The 23,804-nt window shown below is 37.8% G+C and overlaps 1 protein-coding gene across 1 annotated transcript; it reads left to right on the top strand.

Moving 5' to 3' along the window:
- Positions 1-1,218: 1,218 nt before the first annotated feature.
- Positions 1,219-19,973, top strand: nmd3 (NMD3 ribosome export adaptor). The gene is made up of 17 exons (XM_053486484.1): positions 1,219-1,223; positions 5,999-6,028; positions 8,375-8,420; positions 8,804-8,938; positions 10,445-10,541; positions 10,667-10,747; positions 10,832-10,960; positions 12,931-13,021; positions 13,424-13,502; positions 13,633-13,729; positions 14,026-14,143; positions 15,540-15,685; positions 16,078-16,190; positions 17,724-17,796; positions 18,025-18,131; positions 19,271-19,341; positions 19,448-19,973. The coding sequence occupies exons 3-17, from the start codon at positions 8,377-8,379 to the stop codon at positions 19,579-19,581; spliced, it is 1,515 nt and encodes a 504-aa protein (XP_053342459.1). The 5' UTR covers positions 1,219-1,223; positions 5,999-6,028; positions 8,375-8,376; the 3' UTR covers positions 19,582-19,973.
- The last annotated feature ends 3,831 nt before the right edge of the window (positions 19,974-23,804 follow it).

Here is a 23,804-nt window from a genome sequence, read left to right as displayed (position 1 = left end):
CTGCTACTTCTGCTCTGTAAAGATTTCATAACGCCTCTAATCTGAGGTGCTGTTAATTGGTCATTTTTCAGGCTGATAACTCTAAATGAACTTGTCGTCTGCAGCAGAGGTAGGTTTTGGTCTCGCCCTCCTGGGACGGCCTTCATGAGAGCCAGTTTCATTATGGTGCTTGACGGATTTTGCAAATGCACTTGACAATACAGTTCTTGCAAGAACTATTACAGAAAGGCTGACCTCTGTGTCTTAAAATAACAACTAACTGTTGTTTTTCTTGTTGTTATGTAATTACCATAATTATATATATATATATATATATATATATATACGTTTTTTTGTTATTTGTATTCATTCATATTAATCATTCTTTACTTGCATTACTAAGTAGCCTAACTCATACTATTTACAGCAATTTTCTTTTTTTTTAATTGTTGCAAATTAAATAAATTGTTCTTGGTCTTTCGGCTGCTCCCGGCAATGGGTTGCTACAGCAGACAATCCAGTCCGTACACACAAGCTTGGCACAGGTTTTACACCAGATGCCCTTCCTGACACAACCCTAACATTTTATCTGGGCTTGGGATAGGCAGTTCATCCAGTTGTTGGAAATTGATCCTGGGCCTTTCGCATGGCAGGCGAAACACCTACCACTGAGCCACCAGTGCCCTATTGCCCTGGTGACATCAGACACAAAGTCACTAGTCTGAAAGATTTTAAGTTGGTGGAACGTTAAGGTGACAGTTACTGTTGCTTAAGAACTTAAAATATCAAATTTGTTCAGCTAACTTGAAAAGTGTCATTTCTACAAACCCATAAATACCAAAAAGTTTTAAATACTCATTAAGGTCTATTAATTTAAACTAATTGTAATTATTTAACAGTACTTAATGTTTAATTACTTTGAGCATTAGGGTTTACAGTGTATATATAGTGCTATACTGTACTGTATACTGTATATCAATATATGTAAATGCAAAATATAAGTATATGCAAAATATTGTAATAACAATACATTTAGTAATAAAATATTTATACAAAGTTCCTTTAATATACAGTATATATATTTTGATTTTTATGCCTATGAACATTCACACATCCATTTGCACATTATGGGCAATTTGGCAATGCCAGTTAGCCTAATCTCCATGTCTTAGTATATGGTAATATTATGATAATAATATGATAAAATAACCATCATACTTTTTTTTTATTTTCCTGAAGTGTGTTTACATTTTTTTGGCTGACTCTGTATATACATAATAAATAAAACATGTCAAGAACATAACATGCTCAACATGATATACACATGCACATATTCAAATTTCTGTATAATAGAGTATATGTAAAATATAATATGGGTGGAATGTACAGTAGTGCAATTATATACAAAGATTTTGAATGATGCAAACATGCATAGCTGATGCAATATAGGCTGAAAGAAACAGTGCAATAGTGTTCAGAGCAGTAACAGACACAGAAAATGCTAGTACATTTCATAGTAATATGCTGGAAATAATAATAATGATTATTATTATTATTATTAGATTGACAACTTTGCAACTTTAGCCGAGAGATGGCTGTGGCAGTGGTTAAGGCTTGGAGTTAATGATCAGAAGGTCAGGGGTTCAAATCAAAGCAGCACTAAGCATAAAAGCATAAAGCTTTTAATTTTATCCTGAAGCATTTTATTTCTTTTCTGCCAATAACCGCATACTTTACCCCTTTTATAGCTGCGTTTCATGTTGTGAAACGTCAGAAATGCTGTTATAGCTCATTAATCATCCTGACCCAGTAGTTAGTTAGTATTGTCATGATGGAAGCACCATACACAACAGCACACCACGGTCACTGCTGTGCAAAAGCATCAATCCAAATATTATTTCCCAAATAATAAGCATCTATATTAATATTATTTCCCAAATAATATCTGATCAGTGGTGGATAGACGTTGGCCTTTAGGGTAAAGGAAGCAACTATACATGGCAACAGATTATAGCCTTTATGTCTAAAAGTGACCTCAATATAATAGGTGGAACAAATATTGTGGCGACAGAGTGTATATGCTGTATATAATAAATATAAAATATTGTTTTGACGTCATAGAAGCACAAACTGTGAGGGAATTGGAGAAAAAAAAAATAAGTGCAAGGATTTCTCCCAACAAACTTTTTCAGGAAAACCAAGCTTCAGGAGGAGTAACTGTGAAACAAGTAACTGTGAAATACAAAGCAGAAATAGCACTTGGGAAAAAAAGGAAATGTGGTCCTGATTTAAATTTGTCAAAAATTTTCCACCTGGGTACTTAACAGGTTCAAAGTTAAAATTAAACTGATGGAAACGTGATTACGGATTGCAGCAAAGAAAATGATGTCTTTCTGTGAAACCTACCTGCATATACTGTACGTAGGTCTATAATAAAACAACATTTAAGTTTTTTATCTTAAATTACAGTCTAGTGGGGTTAAGATATGATCATTAAGAAGATATAAATCCGTTTCTTTTCTGTTACGTAGTTACCAAAGATTCGCCCTTATTTATGGCATTTATTGGCCAAAGATTAAAGACTACAAAAACAATTGAAACAGGTTCTGTCTGATACTGTATACTTAAGTATTTCACTTCAGCTAAAGGAAAAAGAAAGGCCAAGCCTAGAAGATGTTTTACCCTTGAAAATTTGGCCCTAAGCCATAGAAACTGGAATGGCCATTTATGGAAAGCATTCCAGAGTAATGGGGTGAAGGATATCCAAAGAGCTGCCTACCCCGCAGGACACAACACCGTAACAACTTGTGCACACTGTATGTCATACTTCGCATTGCATGGTGTTTCCAAAGTTATGGAGTATTAAAAAAAACCCTGCGTGTAGGAAAAATAGGGCAGTATACACAATGTACTGTACATCTACCACACATACAGTAAGTGCAAAGCTACACGACCTCAGAGATGTTAAGTCTTGTTGAGGTCCATTAACTTACAGTGTAATTGAGACAATGAGAGTCAGAAAGGTGTTCCACGAAAGGGCATGACATTTCTGCTAATTAAACACACAACCAGAACCTGTGCTGCTTTTAATACAGCAGGTTTAACACTGCATAAGCTGCAACTTATTTTAGAGCAACACATCAATCATTCAGAAGTCTTTCATAGTACTGAAGAATATATACTGTTTAAAAAAAACTGTGTGTGAAATCACGCAATCCTTATCATACAGCATACGCATGCAGCTTTTAGCAAGCCTTCTTGCTAAAAGTAAATGTGTTATCAGTGACGGCTGGAAATGAGATGTTACCTCTGAAGATCCAAACACATGTGCTTTAACCAAAAGCCGTTCCCTCGAAATACAAGCACGCATTGCTGTACATGAATGTTAGTGCAGTTTGAGAGGAAAGTAACTCCACGGCTTTTACTTTAGCAGAACCTTCTTAAAACGGAATGGATTTTAGTTAAAAATGTTAAACTGTCATGGAAATTTTTGAATAACATTTTGTTTTCTGACAACATTCATTCATGATGAAGTTGTGGGGCCCTGAAGCCTGTCCCAGGGGACTTTAGGTACAGGCCAACTCATTGCAGTACACTACTGGGAATAATTATTTATTATTATTATTTTTGGGAAGATTTTTCTAAATTTTCCCACCCTTTTTTAGGGCTCTCCCACATCAAGGCTTCAACTGACAGTCAAGAGAGGGCCTTCCAGCTGTGAAAGGCTATAGCATTACATAGGATTCAAACTTGCACCCTCTGGATGATAGGCTAAGCTCCACCACCAGAGTACCCAGAGAAAACCCACCAAATCACAGGGAACACATTTACATTTAGGCACTTGCCAGGCACCCTTATCCAGAGCGACTTGCATTTTTATCTCATCATACATTGAGGGTTAAGTGCCTTGCTCAAGGGCCCAACAGGGACAATTTGGTGGGCATGGGATTTGAACCTGGGACCTTCTGAATCGTAGTCCAATGTCTTAACCACTGACATTCTGTTCCATCAAGGCGCTCACTCAAAAAAGCCAATAGAAGACGCCAGATGTCTGTCGCCATAGAGTAATTAGCATTTTCATTGATTCGTCCTGATTTACATATCAAAAACACTAACATGAAGAAGAAAGGTAAGAAAGATCTTTTATGTTTTTTTGCCCGCCCAAAATGTATTTTGCATGCACATTCTCAATCACTGCTGATGAATGAATGAGATGAAAATATCAGTCCAATTGAAGACTGAATTTAGCAGGTGTATTATTGTGTAATCATGTGGCACAACCGTCCCTGACTGACTGTGTGAAGACATCAGAAAGAAAAAAAAATCAGTTCCAGACTGTAGCACGTAATTTTAGTCTAAGTCTAAGTATTCCACCTGAAGGTGTTTTTTAAGAACCTCTTGTAAATTCCCAAACTCTTTCACTGTAGCCTGTGAGTACAGTTGAGATTTTTAGATCAATTGTCTGAAAACACTGATATCATATACAGTATACAGTAGATAAGATTGGACTGCTGATCAGGAGGTCCGTGGTTCGAGCCCCAATGCTGCTGTGCTGCCACTATTGCAGTGCAAGTCTTTTCGCATTCGTGAAAACAGTTTCAAAGAACATCGGAGAACAAAGGGCTGGTTCAAGCATTAAGTACAGTAAGGTACAGTAAGATGTAAAATACAGTGAAACCTTGGATTACGAGCATAATTAGTTCCAGAAGCAAGCTTGTATTCCAAAACACTCATAAATCAAAGCAAATTTTCCCATAAGAAATAATGAAAACTATAATTATTTGTTCCACAGCCCCCCAACAATAAATACATAAAAATAATTAACACAAAATATAAAGTAAAAAAACAAACAAATTAACCTGCACTTTACTTTAAAAAAAGGGAAAAATAAATTCAGACAGATAAGTGTTTCCATTTATGCGCACAGGCACTGTGTATGTGTGTGTTTGTGTATGTGTGTGAAGCTAAAGTAAGAGGAGACTCTTACTTTTAGCCCCTCCCGTCTCCCCCTTTTCATCTTACACAGTAAACCTTTCTCCTCTCTTATTTGAATTTCACAAAAACACACACACACACATACACAGACATTAACAGAAAGACTGTTTTGTCTGTAAAAATTTGCAAGGAACATCGCTAATGAGAGTGTGTGTGTGTATGGCACAGTGTCAAATTACGTGCGCGCACACATATGTAGAGGCTGAAACAGAGAGGGAGAAAACGGATCTTTAACCTCTCTAATGAGACTTTCTTTTGCTTTACATGCGCGTACACGTGTGTTATAAGAAACAGTTCACACGCGCTTAAAACACAAAATAAAATACGTTTTACACGCACACGTGGTCACAGTGTTATAGTATTTTGCGGAACTCTTACAAACCTTGATTGTTACTCGCAATCAGAGGTTTCACTAGTGTTTTTTCCCCAGACAAATCCCACTGTCTTTGTTATGATTGATTACAAGAATTTTTTTTAAAGATAATGTGGTTGCGTGCAGAACTTTTCAGGTTACAGCTTAATTACATCTATTACAGTAGTATATGACAACGTCATATAACACCAGACTTCCTGCTGAAGCTAAAATAGCCATTAAAATAGCTACAATAGCCATAGCTTAATTGCAGTGAACGTAAATCCTATCTCCTCTAGAAAATATCTACTTCTGACAAGCTTTATAAATCCGCCTAAACCTAAGGGAAAACAGTAAATTAGGAGAAAACATACATTTAAAAAAATTAAATAAATCAGGCGCGATTTGGTCTACTCTCTAGCTCATGGAATGACGTTATACGTCAACGTCACCAACTCCTACCCGTATTTAGACAAATCCCACCACCAGGGTCAGAACCAGTCATCCGATTGGACAATAAAACCTGAACCGAATCTTAAAACCGGATGTTTATCAGGCGCGGCCAATCAGAATGATTGACGAAGGAGAATTTTTACAAAACGGGTAGGAAAAAAGATCCTGGACACGCTTCTTGGAGAAACATGTGCAGTACCATCGGGGGTCTGAGCTGAAGTGTGTGTCTGGATAAAACATCATCGTTAGGTAGGAATAATAATAATAATAAAAAAACACATTTATTTTGTTAGTGTTCTCGCGTGTGCTCGCGTGCGCTCGCGTGCCAGGTTTGTAGAAATGATAGTGACTTAATTAGTGACTTTAGCTAACTAAAGCTAGCTTGTTACAGTTAGCAGTTAGCTCGGAGATGTGACCGGTAACGGAATATAAAGTTACAGTTTAGTACAATTATGAGTACAAACGTGTTTTTTTTTTTAATCCATACACTTAAATATTTCAGCAACAGAAGCAAATATTTTGCTCCACCCTTTATATTGGATTATATAATGTGGTGTTTAGTGTATAAATACTTCCACATGCTACCAGAAGCACTATTAAAGATGTAAGTAAGTAAATAAGATGTGGTGATGACCGCTTTATGTGCTTCCCTTTTCACCCTGACGCGTCCATCACCCAGGATTAGGATCAATCTGGACTCATCAGACCATCTGACCTTTAAATATTAGACCAAAGTGCAATCTTTATGCTCCCTAGCAAACTGGAGCCTCACCATCATGTAGAGATAGGGGAAATCAGATTCAGTTATAAGTTTGTGCTGCGATTCATGTGTCACCACACTGACTTCAATTCAATTGTGTTACATTAATAAGAACTGCATGCATTAAAACTCTCAGAACCGCCTTTTTTCTCCAAAGTCTGTGAATGAATTAGTCTTAAACCCACTCATTACACACGCTTACACCAGTCCCAAAACACAGTCTCACACTGTTGAATTTTTAGACTTTGGAGTGAAAATGTCACCATTTATTAATAATTCTACAAGTGGTACACTCTAAACTATTCACACATTTTCATCCTGTGTGAAAGGAGTGAGTTATTTGCTAAGTTTCTTTATAAGTAATGATCAGTTAATATTTGAGAAAACTTGTGTTATAATGTATTATAAGGAATGGACTACATTTAACTAATTAAGCTTTTTTGTAAAGGTTAAAAATTGGAACAAAATTGGGGCAAATGTAATATCAAATCTAAATATTTATATATACAGTTGAACCTAGGATTACGAGCATAATTTGTTCCGGAAGCGGGCTCGCATTCCAAAACACTTGTAAACCAAATTTAATTTGCCCATAAGGAATAATGGAAACTCAAATTATTTGTTCCACAGCCCAAAAAAATAGATACATAAAAATAATGAACACAGAATATTAAGTAAGCTCCCCATCTCGTCCTACATAGCCACCTTTCCTCCACTCTTTTTCCACACGCGCGCACACAACGGAAACATTGTTTTATTGGAAAAATAAACAAGAAATCTGACACTTGATTGAGCGACACACTAACGGAATCGCTGCTGTAGAGTAATAAAACAAATTAACCTGCACTTTACCTTTAAAAAGAATTGCGACAGAGCAGTGTTTCTGTGTAGAGCAGAGAGAAAGAGTGTGTGTGTCTGTGAGGGCGAAAGTAGGAGGGGTGTGTGGGTGGGTGGCACGGTGTCCAATGAAGCGCACGCACACAGACACAAAGAGCAGGCTAAGCCCTGAGCAGAGAGAAAAAGATCTTTACTTCTTTACCACCTCAAATGCCTCAAGTCTCAACTTCAGGCATGTGTGTGTGCACAAAGCTTCTAAAGCAGGCACAGGTGGCTTCTATCACATGTGATTAAAAAAAAAAATTTTTAGATTAATTTGCACTTGTAGTGTTTCGACACTGGTGTAAGCATGTGTAATAAATGTGTTTTAAGACTAAATTCCCTGCAGAGTTTGGAGAATAAGGGCAGGTCCCAGGCTTTTGAACACAAGCTTTTGATAATGTAATGCCATAAAATTGCATTCCTGTTCACTGTTTGGTACAGAATTTGTTGTACCTGAGATTGTCAGTTATTGCAGATCAAGTTGAAAAACAGCCAATTCCAGTTACTGGAATAATGTGAAATATGTAAAATAATAAATATTATAATGACCAAAGATGTACAGCAAAAACTTCTTATAGGAAACTAATGGAATGCTCCTAAATGGCCAAGTCAGTCACCTGACTTCAACCCAACTGAGCGAACATTAACTGAAGATGGCTGCAGCCCAGCGAAATATCCCAAAGAAGGAAATGTCAATAGCTTCCAGACTTTAGACAGTTATTGACTGCAAGTACAGTAATCCTCATCTTTAAGATTGTCAGTCCAATGGAAATAAAAACATTTGGTTAAAAGGAATAAAAAGGTCTCTAAAATTTCTCCTGCGTTCTGGCTGCTTGATTTTCCATAGTGTTGTTTCAGTGTTAATAGCTTTAATTAAACTTTCATTATTATGAGTTGCTAACCATTATTTGGCAGTTGATGTACCTCAACTAAAAAACCTCTGCTCTTTGTTACAGCTATGGAGTACATGCAAGATCCAGCATCGAGCAGCCAGGGCAACATGTGAGTATTGCGATATTGTGATTTGTAATATTATATATCAGCATGTCACTGAATATTCTAACATGTGTTTCATAAGTAGTAGATGGGTTGCATTTTATGTTTGTGATATCAGCTTTATGTCTTATAGTATTATAGAGTTACTGAATGTAGCAGCATGAACTCTGTGATCTGATCTGATTGTGGAGTCAGTGTGGCGATACATGAACATACAAAAAATCACAATACATAACTGAATAGTTTTTTATCCCCTATCTCTGTTCGATATACACATTGAATATTGTTGTTCTGTATTATTGAAATGAAAGCAAGCAATTAAGCTAAATGACCAGATTCTGTCTCATCTCGGCTATTTTGGGTAATGTACTGATTTTCTCCTTCCGCAGTCTTTGTTGCTTATGTGGTATCCCGATTCCCCCGAACCCAGCCAACATGTGCGTGGCCTGCCTGCGGCAACAGGTGGACATTTCCGATGGAATCCCGAAGCAGGTCTCCGTCCATTTCTGCAAGCAGTGTGAACGGTACTGACGTCCCTTCTTCCTGACATTTCAGTATTCAGTTCAGTTAAAGTTGAATTAGTCAATCTGAATTCATTGCATTGGTGATTATGCTTACCCAGCAGCTCTGTTAATTATGGATGGTGTAAGGGCCATATTTCATTCTTGTGATTTGTTATGTTTATCTTACTTCAGTTTATTAGTTAAGCATTAAGCATTAAGTATCATACTTATAATTTGTATTGTGACATCATTTCATGAGTTGTTCTGTGACATCATCCCACAGTTATGCAGTTTTATGTCTATCACGCAAGTTAGTTGTTAGTTGTTGTTAAGACACGGAAGGATACAGAAAGGTGTGGAACACACAAGCTTTTGACCGTGAGACAGTAAGCTAAAAGGAATACAGTAAAATAAGTTGTTGTAACTGTAATCTATCGAAGCTACAGAACACAGCAAGCGACTTGTCGTGACTACAGTGGATTTATGCAAGAAACTGTAACAACCCTTGTTTTTGATGTTGAAAATAAACAAGAGACAAAGAAATCAACGAAACGTCTGAAGTCGTCAGTGAAACTGTGTAACAAAAGACACGCGTCAGAACTTGTGAATAACATGCACCTACAGATGGGAAACACCTGATTTGATATCACGATACCAAGGTGCCGATTCAAGTTTGTGAATAAATATCCTGATTTGATGTAACTTTTTTTTTTCAGATTTTGTTACAAATAAAAAATAAAAATAAAAAAAATAAAGTGGGCCAAAAAATTTGTCAATTCACGGTGTCCAATGACGCGCGAGCACACAGACACAGGCTGATATGGAGATAGGAAATGGATCTTTAACCTCTCAAATGAGGCTTGCTTTTGCTTTACACGCGTGCTGACACGCACTCATACAGACACAAAATAAAAGATGTTTTACACACACGGTCACCGTGTTATAGTAAACAGTACACGATTGCACGGATGTTGATTATACCAGTAAAAACGTGCACTTAGACCCAGCAAAGGAGACGAATACCCACAATTACGCAGCGCAAGAGAGAGAAAAAACTGTTCAGTTGTGATCACATGACGCTTGGCGTCAAAACGTGATACATGATACTTGGAACTCGTAAACCAAGACTTGTTCTTTTTCTAAGTCGAAATGTATTAAAAATCTTTGCTCGATTCTAGAGGAACTGCAACATTTTACTACCACAATGCAAATATGTTTAAATAAAAAACTTAAAATGCATGTCCAGGCAAACGAAAGAAACGCAAAACTTAACCTAAAGTTTATTTATTCGTTCCCTAGGAAAAGAGACGTACATGTTTAGTATCTTATCTGATTAAATTTAGCCATTTAGAGTTAAGGACGGGGGTTTTAGAGTATACAACCATTTATGATGGAGGTCTGTTATTGAAACCCTGACATTTAATAGCTGCTTAGACCTCAGCCATTTTAGCCTGGAGTATTTTCAGAGGTTATAATCGAATCAGTTCTTTTAGGTGACTTACAGTTTTCATTCCCATGTTCCAATAGGTACCTACAGCCTCCGGGCACATGGATTCAGTGTGCTCTAGAGTCGCGCGAGCTGCTCGCTCTCTGCCTTAAGAAAATAAAAAGCACGATGTCAAAGGTAAGGGTTTGTTTTTCTGAGTCATTTTAAATGCTTCTTTAATAAAACATAACTAAGATTTCTTCAAAGGTTTTTTTAATATACGCATGTTCCGTTCACTTCCTGCTGTTCCCTGTCTCGGTCAGGTGCGGCTTATCGACGCGGGCTTCGTGTGGACGGAGCCGCATTCTAAAAGGATCAAGTTAAAGCTCACCATTCAGAAAGAGGTGAAGTGACGCGGCGAATTGCTTCAGAAAAAACACTTCTGCAAACCTTGTCCGGTCCGGTCACGATCTGATCTCTGTGTGCAGGTAATGAACGGTGCGGTGCTGCAGCAGGTGTTCGTGGTGGATTTCATCGTTCAGTCACAGATGTGTGACGACTGTCATCGAGTGGAAGCCAAGGATTACTGGAAAGCCGTCGTGCAAGTTAGACAGAAGGTAAACTCTAGTTTGATTTGGTTTGACTTTTTTAATGATCAGAAAAAGGGTGTGAAGTTGGATAGATCGAGAAAAGTCGAGATTTCAGTTGAACTGTTTACATGAACACTGATCCGATACGATGTGCGTTTCTATACACAGAGCTTTTAATCAGAATGTAAAAGTGATTGTTTTTGCTGTTTAATCTGCCAAAGAAAAATTAAAGGAAACAGAGAAGTGTTATTACCTCCAACTTTGAGGTTAGGCGAGGCTTTCCACAAATCCTACGTTCTGCGTTATGGTTGGTTATAAGAATTCAGTAGATCCATTGTCTGAAGTAAAGACTGGCGGGAGAAAGTTGTTCTCATGGAGTTTAACAAACGAGAACGGGAACAACGTTGACTTCCTGGAAACTAGTCACGTTACCTAATGTTACCGCCCAATGAACGGCGAGAATATTTTTTTTTTAAAAGGAATGAACCAATAGAATCAACTGTGGCTAATACTAATGGATAATTTTCACCTATTGAAACCAAAGCTTTACACCCACCCATTTTATTCATATTAAAAGTTCATTTTGATCAGATTGAGCAATAATTCTTAATAAAACTTTTTATACATCTGCGCATTTGAGCGCTTCTCAAATATGATACTACAGACTGAAAATGGAAAATCTTTACCAACTTTTCTTACTTGCACATTTCTCATTAATAAAGCAAGATGCATCCTCTTACAAAAACCCCGGCTGCACAAAGCACATGTCAGTAAAATCTGTGTTCATCCAAATGGCTTCTCCTATAGTTTTTTTTTTTTTCCATTATTTGTCATTTTGAGAGTGAAATGACTGGGAATAGTGAAAAATTGAGTAAAGGCTTTTTTCTCCCCAATCAGCAGTCTGTCAGTAAACTTTAATAGCTGGAGGCCAGAGTTAACACATGACACACTCGTTCCTGATCCGTGTTATCTGTGAAGAGTTTTAGGGTGATGGTCCGCTCAGGGTAAATATTATGACATCAGGTTTTGTGTTGCATCATGTTGTTTTCTGTTTTTATTAACAACATGTCTTAGCCTAACACATGTACTGTGTTCTATTGGATGCAAATAGTAAAATAAAATGGAGCCAAATGTAAATCTATTGTTAATAGATCATATTAAAAAACTGATTTTCTAGAAATGTTTCAATGTTGATTTGTATGCAAATATGGATATTAAGTTATAAAATGTAATATCAACAAGTATGCAATATGTAACATTATACTGTACAAGAATGATTACCGGTAATTGTATTTTTGCTGTAATAAATGTAAGCATTTTAGTTTATAAATATATGCTTAATTTATTATTGCCAGATTAAACATTGATATAACTCTGATTTTATTATACACTAAATGTGCCTGCGATTTTGTTTACCTGAAATTTAATTGCACACTCATCTGCACGTTTTAAACAACCGTACAGCGGCATCTGTTGAATTGTGGAATAAACAAAATGTTTTTTTGTTACCGCGAAGTGTGTGGAATGAAGGTGTGAGATTGTGTTTACTCAGTAGATTTCAATTGCACACTTATGAGGGCGTATAAAAAGATTTTTTAAGAAAATAAGAGAAAATCTATTGAATTTTGAGATGAACTAATGATTTTTTTTTTTTTTTAAAAGCCCTTATGATATAAGGGCATTTTCTATTTAGCGTGTCTTCTCTTCTTGTCGGCCGATTACGAGGAAACAAAGCCTATACGTTACCTCAAGCTCGGCCAAATACGCCTGTAAAAACCCCATTAAAATTTGTTCAGTAGTTTTTATGTGATGCGTGCGCAAACAAACAGACAAACAAAAATTCAATATTATTCATATCTTTAATGTACAGACACACACATTATTTTTATAAATCTGGTTTAAATTTCCCTTGGAAGTTTAACCATTGTATATTGGCTTTTTTGTCTTTTTAGACATTTTGAAACATATTTCTTTTGTTCATTCATTTATAATTGTAGACTGTCCACAAGAAGACCTTTTACTACCTGGAACAGCTGATTCTGAAGCACAGGGTGCACCAGAACACACTTCGCATCAAGGAAATCCACGGTATGTCACTCTTCTTCCTCATCTTTCTTCTCCCAGGACACTTTTCATAGCTTCCTGTACAGGACATGGTTCTGCCTGAAACTCTATCTTACCAGGCTGCGATTAAAAGTCAGCCTCTTGGACCGGATGGCATTTTTAACATGTTGGAGAGAGCTCTGAAATCTCATCAGTGTTACTAATCGAGAGCCTGACGCCACAGCTCGGGTCAAGCCTGCGAAAAATGGATTCGGCTCGACATGTGGTGGCCATATTGGATACTTCTCCATCTGGCCTGGTTTACTGGAGAATGCTGTGTGTGTGCTTTTACTGCTGGACATTCTGTGGTGATTTATATCTAGGTTTTTTTTTTCTGTTGTTGAAAACATTCCTTTGCAATATTTTTTTTGATTCTTATATTCGTAGAGGGCCTTGATTTTTACTACAGCTCCAAGCAGCATGCTCAGAAGATGGTGGATTTCCTACAGTGCACAGTTCCATGCAGGTACGAAATTTTGACTGGTGGTTCCTCTGGCTCAGTGGAACTTTACTCCGGATGTCATGCGTATACACACGAAACACACTTTAAAACTTTTAATTATATCACTAAATCACTTTTCACCTTTGTTTCAAAGATCCAAGTCCTCGCAGCGTCTCATCTCTCACGATGTCCACTCGAATACCTACAACTATAAAAGCACCTTCTCTGTAGAGATCGTGCCCATCTGTAAGGTAATACTCTCATTACCACAACCTTATCTCGGGAATGAAAAGAGAGGGGGGGGGGGCAAGCCAATGTGAACCAGGGTTTCATCACGTTATGGCTGAAATTATAGCACTCGCATCCATCCTTAATGTCACTTGGACGCTCATGCTTGTGATTTGTAGCTGTGTGTCTTATTACTCTGATTTATTTTCATCTTGGATACAAAGAATTAAATTCACCTAAATATTTTATTGTTTAGGTAAGTTATTAGAATGAATGTATTTGTGAATCTGTGTGTTCTCTCTTTCTCTCAATCTCTCAGGACAACGTGGTGTGTCTGTCTCCACGTCTGGCTCAGAGCTTGGGAAACCTGGGCCAGGTGTGCGTGTGCATTCAAGTGACCAGTACCGTGCACCTCATCAACCCAAACACACTGCAGCGTCAGTATATGAATCTTAATTACTTAAACACCTCCCTTCTCTCATTCTGATTATCTTTAGACATTAATAGATTTGTGCCGTATCTTGTATGTATATATAAATATATATATGTATATGTATAATATACATGTGTATGTATGTATGTATGTATAGTCTCTGACTTATGAACATTTTCGAGTTACGAATTTCCGCAGATGTGAGAGAACTGCATTTCTACAAACATTTGTAGATGCGTAGAACAAATCACAGATGTAGCTAATGTGTATTGTACAAAAATAGACACTGCAGTGCACCAGATACCAATACTTACAATTATATACTATATTTTCAGTGTGAAAGTGAATATATAAAAGTCCGGTAATTGTATGTGTGTGTGGGGGTGCAGGAGAAATGAGTCAGCCTTACCGGTTTCAATGAATCAGTCCGGAAGTACGATGATAGAAAATTGCTGCCCTGTAAAGCTGTCTGGATGGTGAATAATCCTAATTTAACTCCTTTTAATCCTAATTAAGACTCACTTTGTTGGACTTGAGAACAAATCCGACTTACGAACATGCTGCCGAATGTCCATGATGCGATTCTCGCATTCCTCCACATCCCAAAGGTGTGCTTTATTGGATTGAGATCTGGTGACTGTGGAGTGCTGTGAACTCATTGTCATGTTTAAGAAACCAGCTTAAGATGACTATAGCTTTATGACATGGCGTGTTATCCCATGGTCATAACAGGATGGACATGATCATCCACAATACGCAGGTAGGCGTGGCATTTAACTAATGCTTAATTGGTACTAAAGGCCCCAAAGTGTGCCAAGAAAATATTCTTCACATCATTAAACCACCACCAGTCTGAACCGTTGATACAAGGCAGAATGCATCTGTGCGTTCATGTTCTGACCTTAACATCTAAATGTCTCAGCAGAAATCAAGACTCATCAGACCAGGCAACATTTTTCCAATCTTCTCTTGTCCAATCTTGCAGAGCACAAACATATTGTAGCCTTAGTTTCCTGTTCTTTGCTGACAGAAGTGCTACCCGTTGTGTTCTTCTGCTGCTGTAACCTATCTGCCTTAAAGTTTGACATGTTGTGCATTCTGACATGCCCTTCAGCAATCCTCGATTGTAATGAAATGTGATTTGAATTATCAGCTTGACCCAGTCTGCTCATTCCCTTTTGATCTCTGGCATGAACAAGGCATTTTTTGCAGAGAGAACTGGATATTTTTTATCTTTTTTTAAACCATTTGGAAGAGCACAGTTGCTCCTTTATTATTTGTTCATTATATTTTTTGAAAATGTTATGACCGGTTTCATATATAATATTTTAATTTTATGGTCATGGTAAGTTTTTGAAGTTTGATGACATACTTCATCACTTTGTGCTACTGTGTTCCAGTTGCAGAGATAGATGCGAACACGTACTGGCGTCACCCGTTTAACAGCCTCGTCAACCCGCGCCAGCTGGAGGAGTTTATCGTCATGGACCTCGACATCATCAGGGAGCAGCGATTAGGAGCAGGAGCTGGCCTTAGATCCAACCGGGTAAGACGTTTAAGTCTATATTTGTAAAAGTTTATTGATTTAAAATAAAAAAATAAATAAATGCCCTGAAACGAGACGTGAATAGAGAGGAGGAATTTGGCGTGAATTTGTGCTGACAAGGGTGTGAAATGCGAATCGATAAAAGCTGTGTGCTGTATTTGTCAAAACTGCTATCGGACAAAACTAGGCGAAAGATCAATATGAATTGGAATATTAATTAAAAAGAACACAGCCTGCTTGTCTCCATTTGTGCACTTTACATTTTTTTTTTTTTTCAAATGGCACGACTGCCGTTTCTTAATAAGTCATGAAGCGTTCAGTATTGCGCTCAGTAAAACGTCTTGAGTGGGTGGGTGATGAACCGTGTGTTTGTTTGTTTTTTTTTGTAACAGCACACCTTGGCTGAAGTGTGGGTTCAAAAGACCAGCGAGATGAACACCAGTCAGCAGTATCACTGCCGCACACACCTGGGCCACCTCCTGAACATCGGGGACCTGGTGATGGGGTAGGAACACCACTTTTATCAATGTGTGTCCGAGATACAATTTAGTTTCCTTTTCCACTCCTACTCTGTGAACGATTTGGAACGTGTTAGGGATCTGGAGCCGGTGTGTAAGCTTTGCTAAACGAGAACCAGTGCTGTCGTTATTCCGCTCCAACACACCACACTGTATATCATGTCTTTTATTTTATTATCTTTTTTTTTAAACCAGCATTCATAAAATGAAACCATGTGTGGTTTAGTGAGAGAGGAATTCTGAGCCGAACTCTGATAAGCTTCTAATTTTATCATGGGTCTGGTTGATGAGATTAACTTTTTTTTTTTTTTTCCTGGAAATTCCCCATCCAGGTCTCAATATCCTAATGTTCGTTCTGGCTAAATTTATGAAAAATGATCTTGCACTCAAATCAGTTGTTTTATTTTTGCTTGTCCATGCATTAATTTGGTAAACATGGTCATCCAAAGACATTTGGATAAGACACGGTGACGGAGAGAAAAAAAATCGCCTGCATCAAGCAAACAAAACACTGAATTATCAACTGTTACAAGTAAAATCATAACACGAGATCACTTAAGCGTTTGAAGTTGCATCGTAAAAGAATTAACAGTACAACTATCATATGGTTGTAATAAGCGAAAATAAGCATGCACGATGCAACTAGAACTCATGGGATTGGGACTAAACAGCTGTGTATCCTAAAGAAAACCACTTAAAAACGAATAGAGGCGAAAAAAGGCTGCATTTAGCTCGGCAGCATAAAGTGTTCGACTTTAAAGCAATGAAAAAAGGTCACATGGTGATAGATGATGACCCCGGATTGACCTTATTTCAGAGTGATGGATGCGCATGAAACAATCATGCATAGTGTCCACTGTACAAGCCTCTGGAGACAGTGTTATGATCTGGAGTTGCTTCAGTTGGTGGTCTTGTCTAGACTCAACAACGTTTGTGGCAATAAAACGAAGTCAGCTGACGACCTGAATGTACTGAATAACCAGGATATCATGCCGATGGAGAGTTTCTTTCCTGGTGGTGCAGGCATATTGCTGTGGTTCTGGGTAACACTTTGCTTTGAACAAATGAGGTTTAAAGGCAATCCTTAAATCTAAACTCACAATCATGGTATGCGTAGTGCAGTGCTAGTAGTGGTCTTTTTTAAATGTGTGGTGGTCTAGGAAACCATATCAGATGTCATAGTGAATGAATTCTGTCGAACAGCCAAGAAGGACAAAGAATTTCCCAAAACATTGGGAAAAGCTCATATTACATCAAATAAAATGATACAGAATTGTCTATGCTTAATCATGTCTAAAACATTTATTTTTTCTAAACTTAAATGTAAGTTCTCACAGTTAATGTCAGGCTGTTGTTAAGCCTAAGCAATTCAGAATAAAATCTTTAAAGTACATCCTTAACAGGTTTTCAGAATTATAGTTCTCCATGCAATGTGTTTTTTTTTTTTTTTTTGTTTTTTTTTTAAGTCTGCCTCACACACACACACACACACATCTTATTTGTTTGTTCTTGCTTTGCAGCTATGACTTTGCCAACTCGAACCTTAACGACGAGTTCCTGAACAAGATGAATCCTCACCACGTGCCTGATGTGGTAAGCATATGTTCTTCTAAGAACCTGAGAAGGAAAGAATCTGGCGATTGTAACGTTAAGCTATACTGCCCCCTGCTGATAAACTCGAATACTCAGGAATTTAGAATAGTAAAGTGCTTCTCTTCTCTTACTTAAATAAAAGTCTGATGAGAAGACTACACAAATACGATCTGAAAAGAATTTAGAAAAAAAAATAACAGGAGTGATTTCTGTGCTTGTTTAATTCAGGTTCTGATTAAGAAGTGCTACGACAGGACGAAGAGAATAAAGCGCAGGAACTGGAAGCTGAAGGAGCTGCATAGGGACCGAGAAGGCATGGACACGGATGATGAAAGGTACTGTATGACCAAAAGGGTCAAACGATTTTTCTGTTTGTTTTTTTTTTTTTCTTTCCAGAATTAAGTGACTTGTTTAATACAATTCCAGAATCTATGGAGTAAAGTCTTGTATAAACATAGTTTTACTTAAGTCACACAAAAAACTGGTCTCGGCCTGATTCCAAAGGAAAACTGCATCAAAGAACTGAGATGAAATATTGTGGAAATTCCGTCTACTGTATTTTTAGAAATGTGGGATAAATATTAAATAATTTTTTTAATATATATAATTCTTTAATCTGGAGTAGTGCTGCAACCTGATGAATATTTTGATAATCGATTAATCTATTAATTACTGAAGTGATTAATTGACTGATTTACAAATGGCACAGTTCCTCGGTATCTCTTATTTAGCAATCAGCTAAACAACTTAGTTGTTTTGTGCATGTGGTAACTAATAATAAGGATAAAAACGTCATAGAAAATGTCTTTTTAAATAACTTTTCTAATGAAACAAAATCTGAAACCAAGAAAAAGCAAAGTAGCAGTTATAAAATATAATTAAAGTTTTAAGATGGAGGAGGGCGGTTATGAAAGTTAAGTTAAAATGTTAAGAAAATTTAGCGTTAAAATTTGGTGAAGGGGTGTGGCCAAGTGGTGGAGGGCGTGGTGAAGCGATGTGAGGTTTGAAGGCCTCTAACCTACAAATGAAAGCGTTTACAGCTTTTGCCTGAACCAAGTGCCATGATGTCAAGAACAAAACTTGAGTGTGTTGGCACATAATTTGAGTATAGATTTTTGTCAACAATGTCGATTAATCAACGCACCCTTATATCGGAGGCAGAATTATTCCTGCTTGACTGAGTTTCTTATTATTTCTTTTGCGATACCTAGGGATCACTATCCTTCACCGTCAGATATTTTTTCTATCCGAAAATCCTCTGAAACTGTTTATGGGAATCTGTGCGTACCCTTTAGCATACTACAAGTCAGTTTTGCTCTTATTCACACTTATTTTGACAGATAAGATTTTCGACCCTGTGGACGGATAATATGAACTGTTTTTGGAAGTGAGAACCTTATTAGCTACTTCAGTCTACAGTGCAAAATAAAAATAATAATAACGAAAAAGGATGTTTGTATTATTATTATTTCAGGGAATACCAAGACTTCTTGGAGGATCTTGAAGAGGACGAATCACTGCGTAAGAACATCAACATCTTCAGAGGTGAGGATGCAATACTACATTCAGTCCATGAAACAACAAGTTTAATACGTACTTTACGATTGTAACATCTTTTTTTTTTTTTCTTCTTCTTTTTTTTTTCCTCCAGATGCCTCTAAAGTTCCTGTGGAGAGCGACACGGATGACGAAGGCATACCAAGGATCTCACTGGCGGAGATGATGGAGGACCTGAGTCTTAACGATGCCACCGGAGGGGAAGGGGCGGACATGATGACGGATTAGAATTGCATAATAAACGCAGAGGGGAAACGAAAACACCAGCACTGAGGCAGAAAGGCTTGGGCAGTCCAGGGGGAACCCTGCACACGTTTGCTTTCCTGTGTGCTTCAGTGCACCCCAAGAGATCCTTAATAATTAGCATAATTTGTTTAAGGGAACTCTCAAAGGATGTAGTGCAGGGTTCCCTCCAGATTTGCCATAGCGGGAGCTACTGGTGTGTTTCTGTGGAATTCGCAGCTTGCTATATGGAGAATGCTTAATTTTTTTTTTTCACAATACAATAATCAAATAATACAATAATCTAATAATAATGAAATACTATATTGAGTACCTGTGTATTCTGGCAGAGGACTGAGTAAAGTCTTCACCATAAATAAAAAATCTTGGCTAATGAACCCCTCATTTGTCTGTCCATCCATCCATCCATCTATCCATCCAATATATAAAGTTAGGCAGTTAACTGTATGTTTTTAAAGAACCTTTTGCTACTTTTACATTTTCTTTCTTTCTTTATACTTAAAGGCATATCAGTTAGGCTCACTAGTGGTTTAGAGCCTCAACCCTATATTTTTCGTAATCAGGTAAGTTGAGAAAATATCAAACTTTTCTGAGAGCCCTCAGCACCTAAGTAGACTGTGGATCAGTTATCTCATGACGATGGAGTAAATATTTAACATGCTGGCCCCAATGTTTATCCAGATGGTGTACTACGTACTATTTTATCATGCTAAATACAAGCGGTGTTCAAATCAAACCGGGACTTTTGGTTGCAGAATCACAGCCATGAGGGGAAAAAAAAAACTTCCTTATATAGTGTTTGGATACCATCAAGGTAGAAAGTTTCCTCAGTATTCCGGAGCCATGCTTCATGTGTAAAACCCTGGCCTCCCAGGAACTCCTTTAATTGTCCAAACGTATTACATAGGACATTTCCGTGTAAATGAAATTGCCATACTGCTTGTAAATTACAAATGTCAGAATGCCCATGTGCCCACGTCTGCCCTACAGGTGGCAGCAAAAAGCATGACAGATAATTTACCCCTGACAGCTGAGCATGATAAATAACATTCACATGTGTTTCCTTTAGGGCAGCTATTAATCTTACTGCGAGATAAGTTGCATTTTAATCATGCTGCAGTGATTACAGGAAACCTTTCTGTGGATTTTTTTAAAGCAGATTGTCTCTTTACATTAGGCTTGAAGACCATTTTCAGGACAGACAGAGAGAAGTCCTGCTAAAAAGAGAGAGAAAATGAAAACAAAACAAAAATAAAAAATAGACAGGACTTTTAGGACGTGCTTTTGTGCCAAGCAGATTTACACAACAGTCTATTAACACATTGTAAAGTCATTTTATGAAAATGAGAACATCCTGATTTCCTGATGTACAGATGTTTGCACAAGTTCAGTACAAGACAAATTAGCACAAGGAATAAGGATTTGGCTTTAGACTCAGAAATTGTGCACTAAAAGCAAAAAAAGGAAAACAAGTTGAGCTTGGTTGGAATGAGACGCCTTTGACACCTCAATCCCTCATGTCCCGCCAGAGTTTCTCTGGCACAATTAACAAATGCAAACGAAGAAAGAAAAAAACTTGTCATTCATATGAATAGAAGAAATGTTTTGTCTGTACATTGATCAGAACTTGCTCTACAATGATATCTTCACGTTTCATACATTGGAGGACCGGAAACCAAAGGCTCAGAAAATTTTTTGTCTGTCTGTATATCTGTATGTCTGCCCAGATTTCGTCACAGCATCACGCAAAACTGGCTAGACAGAATTGAATGAAACTTTGCCAGTCCTTCGGTATTTGCCTGAACTTAAACCTACGTCATAAATTAAATCAAAATATTGAGTAGAAGTGAAGTTATGAGCAGTTCTGTGCCAGATTCTAAACCGCAAGTTTCGACAGCGTACTGCGCCTCCATCAAACTGTGGGCGCGTCTTAAATCGACTGCTGGACAGAATTGAATGAAACTTTCAAAATATGCACTTAGATATCTGCCGGATGTTTGACCTGCACCATCAATGAATTTAAAATGTTGAGTAAAAGCAATGTTATGAACAATTATGTGCCGGATTGAATAATCTACTTTAAAATAACCTACTTGTTCAATGTAAATAAACACCTGCAGCAATAGATATCAATTTACATGTAAAAAAAACCCTAAACTGAATATTTTTACTGAAATTAGTTCACATTTTTACCGCTGAAATAAAAGCGCTGAAGTTGTTCTAAGACAAAATTTAATCTGTTTAATCAATTTTTCCGATTTCTTATCCTTGATTCACACACCGATTACCGAACAGGGAGTGTATTTGGCTGACAACGAAAGAAAAGTAACTTGGATGAAGTGCCAATCTATTGCAGGGCACTCACACATAAACACACTAACACGCTTATTTACTCATTATGGGCAATTTGGGAACGCCAATTAGCCTAATCTGCTTGTCTTTGTCCTGTGGGAGGAAACCAGAGTCTTTGGAGGAAACCCACCGAGTATGCAGAACACATGCAAACGCCACACACACAGACCAGATGTGGGAATAAAACCCAGACCCTGGAGGCACAGGGTGACAGTGCTAACCACTACGCCAGCGTGTCGCCTCATAAGATATTTAACCCTACAAACTTTTGTTTCTTTGCATTAAGAAGTTAGACAGAGAGTCCTGCCGTACAGAAAGACAGACGGAGACATGTACGTGGGCTTTAACCTGAAACAATAATATCACTCATTACATTAAAGCTGATCAACTTATTTTCAGCTTCAACCTTTTAACTATTTCTACAAACTCTTTTCCTATCAAAGACTTTTACTTATGCTAGTCGACTATAATTCAAGGGCAAGATGCTCATTAGCACTACAAGTAATTTGTCAGCTTCGCATTAATAAAGGGGGGCCGATAGGGAGGTGTGGAGCATTATTGTGATACTCTTGCATTGCTTCAAGCAGGAGGATTGTGTTTTAGGAACTTGATCCCCTCCCCCTTTATGGGAAACCAAACCCACTTGGGAAAGTGACCACAGGGTCTCTGCAACACAACGAAACAATGACCCCTAATTCTCTCTCTCTCTCTCTCTCTCTCTCTCTCTTTCTGTTCTCCATATCTAATGCTTTTTTTCTTTTCCTCCTCTTTTCTTCCCCCCCCACTTCATTTTAGGCAAGAACCCTCAGATAAGACCAAAAGCTCAAAAGAGCTGTTGTGTCAAGCTCACACAGATCCAAGCCTGCTGGGACCAGACAGTTTAAACAATTTTAGGTTTAGGTTTTTTTTAATAAAAAGTATAAAATACCCTGTTATGAAGAGCAGATACCTAATTTTAAAAAACAATCTACCCTGTCCAGGGTGTACCCCCCGCCTCGTGCCCTAAGTCTCCTGGGATAGGCTCCAGGCCCCGGTGACCTTTACTTGGGATAAAGCGGTATAGACAATGAGTTAGTGAGATACGCATCAGTATTTCACACTTATTAGGGCATCTGGATGTAGGATGTAGGTCATGTAGGTTGTAGGTCAGGGCTGTGGCTTGGGTACTTGGTCACTCTGGTTTCTGTCTGTCTGGAGGCTCTATGCATGTTTCTCCATGTCTGTGTGGATCTTCTCAGGGTTCACAACATTGACGTTACAATTCAAAACTTAAACAATGTGTACATTTGGGGTTAAAAGGATGTGTCTCGTTCTTCTCGAGTTTTTGAGTATCTACATGACAGCGTTCATAGTCGGGTCTAAAAAATCGAATGTTTCCTATACTGCGAGTCATCTTGGGAGGAGTCGCTTGCGAATTTGGGACTGTATTCGGGACTGTATGTACACTCAGCAAAAAAAGAAACGTCCTCTGACGTTCAACTGTTTTTACTTTCAGTAAACTTAATGTGTAAATATTTGTATGAACACTAAAAGAGTCAACACCATAAGACATAAACTAAAAATGTTTCCCAATGTGTCCCTGAATGAAGGGAGGCTCAAAATCAAAAGTACCAGTCAGTATCTGGTGTGGCCACCAGCTGCTTGAAGTACTGCAGTGCATCTCCTCCTCATGGACTGCCTATTGCGGACAGTCTGAGCACTGATGGAGGGATTGTGTGTTCCTGGTGTGACTCGGGCAGTTGTTGTGGCCATCCTGTACCTGTCACGCAGGTGTGATATTCGGATGTACCGATCCTGTGCAGGTGTTGTTACACGTTTTCTTCCACTGCGAGGATGATCAGCTGTCCTTCCTGTCT

This window comes from Clarias gariepinus, chromosome 25 (genome assembly GCF_024256425.1).
Source record: "Clarias gariepinus isolate MV-2021 ecotype Netherlands chromosome 25, CGAR_prim_01v2, whole genome shotgun sequence".
Classification (NCBI taxonomy): Eukaryota; Metazoa; Chordata; class Actinopteri; order Siluriformes; family Clariidae; genus Clarias; species Clarias gariepinus.
Note: the sequence above shows the minus strand (reverse complement) of the source record. Positions and strands in the feature narration are given on the sequence as shown.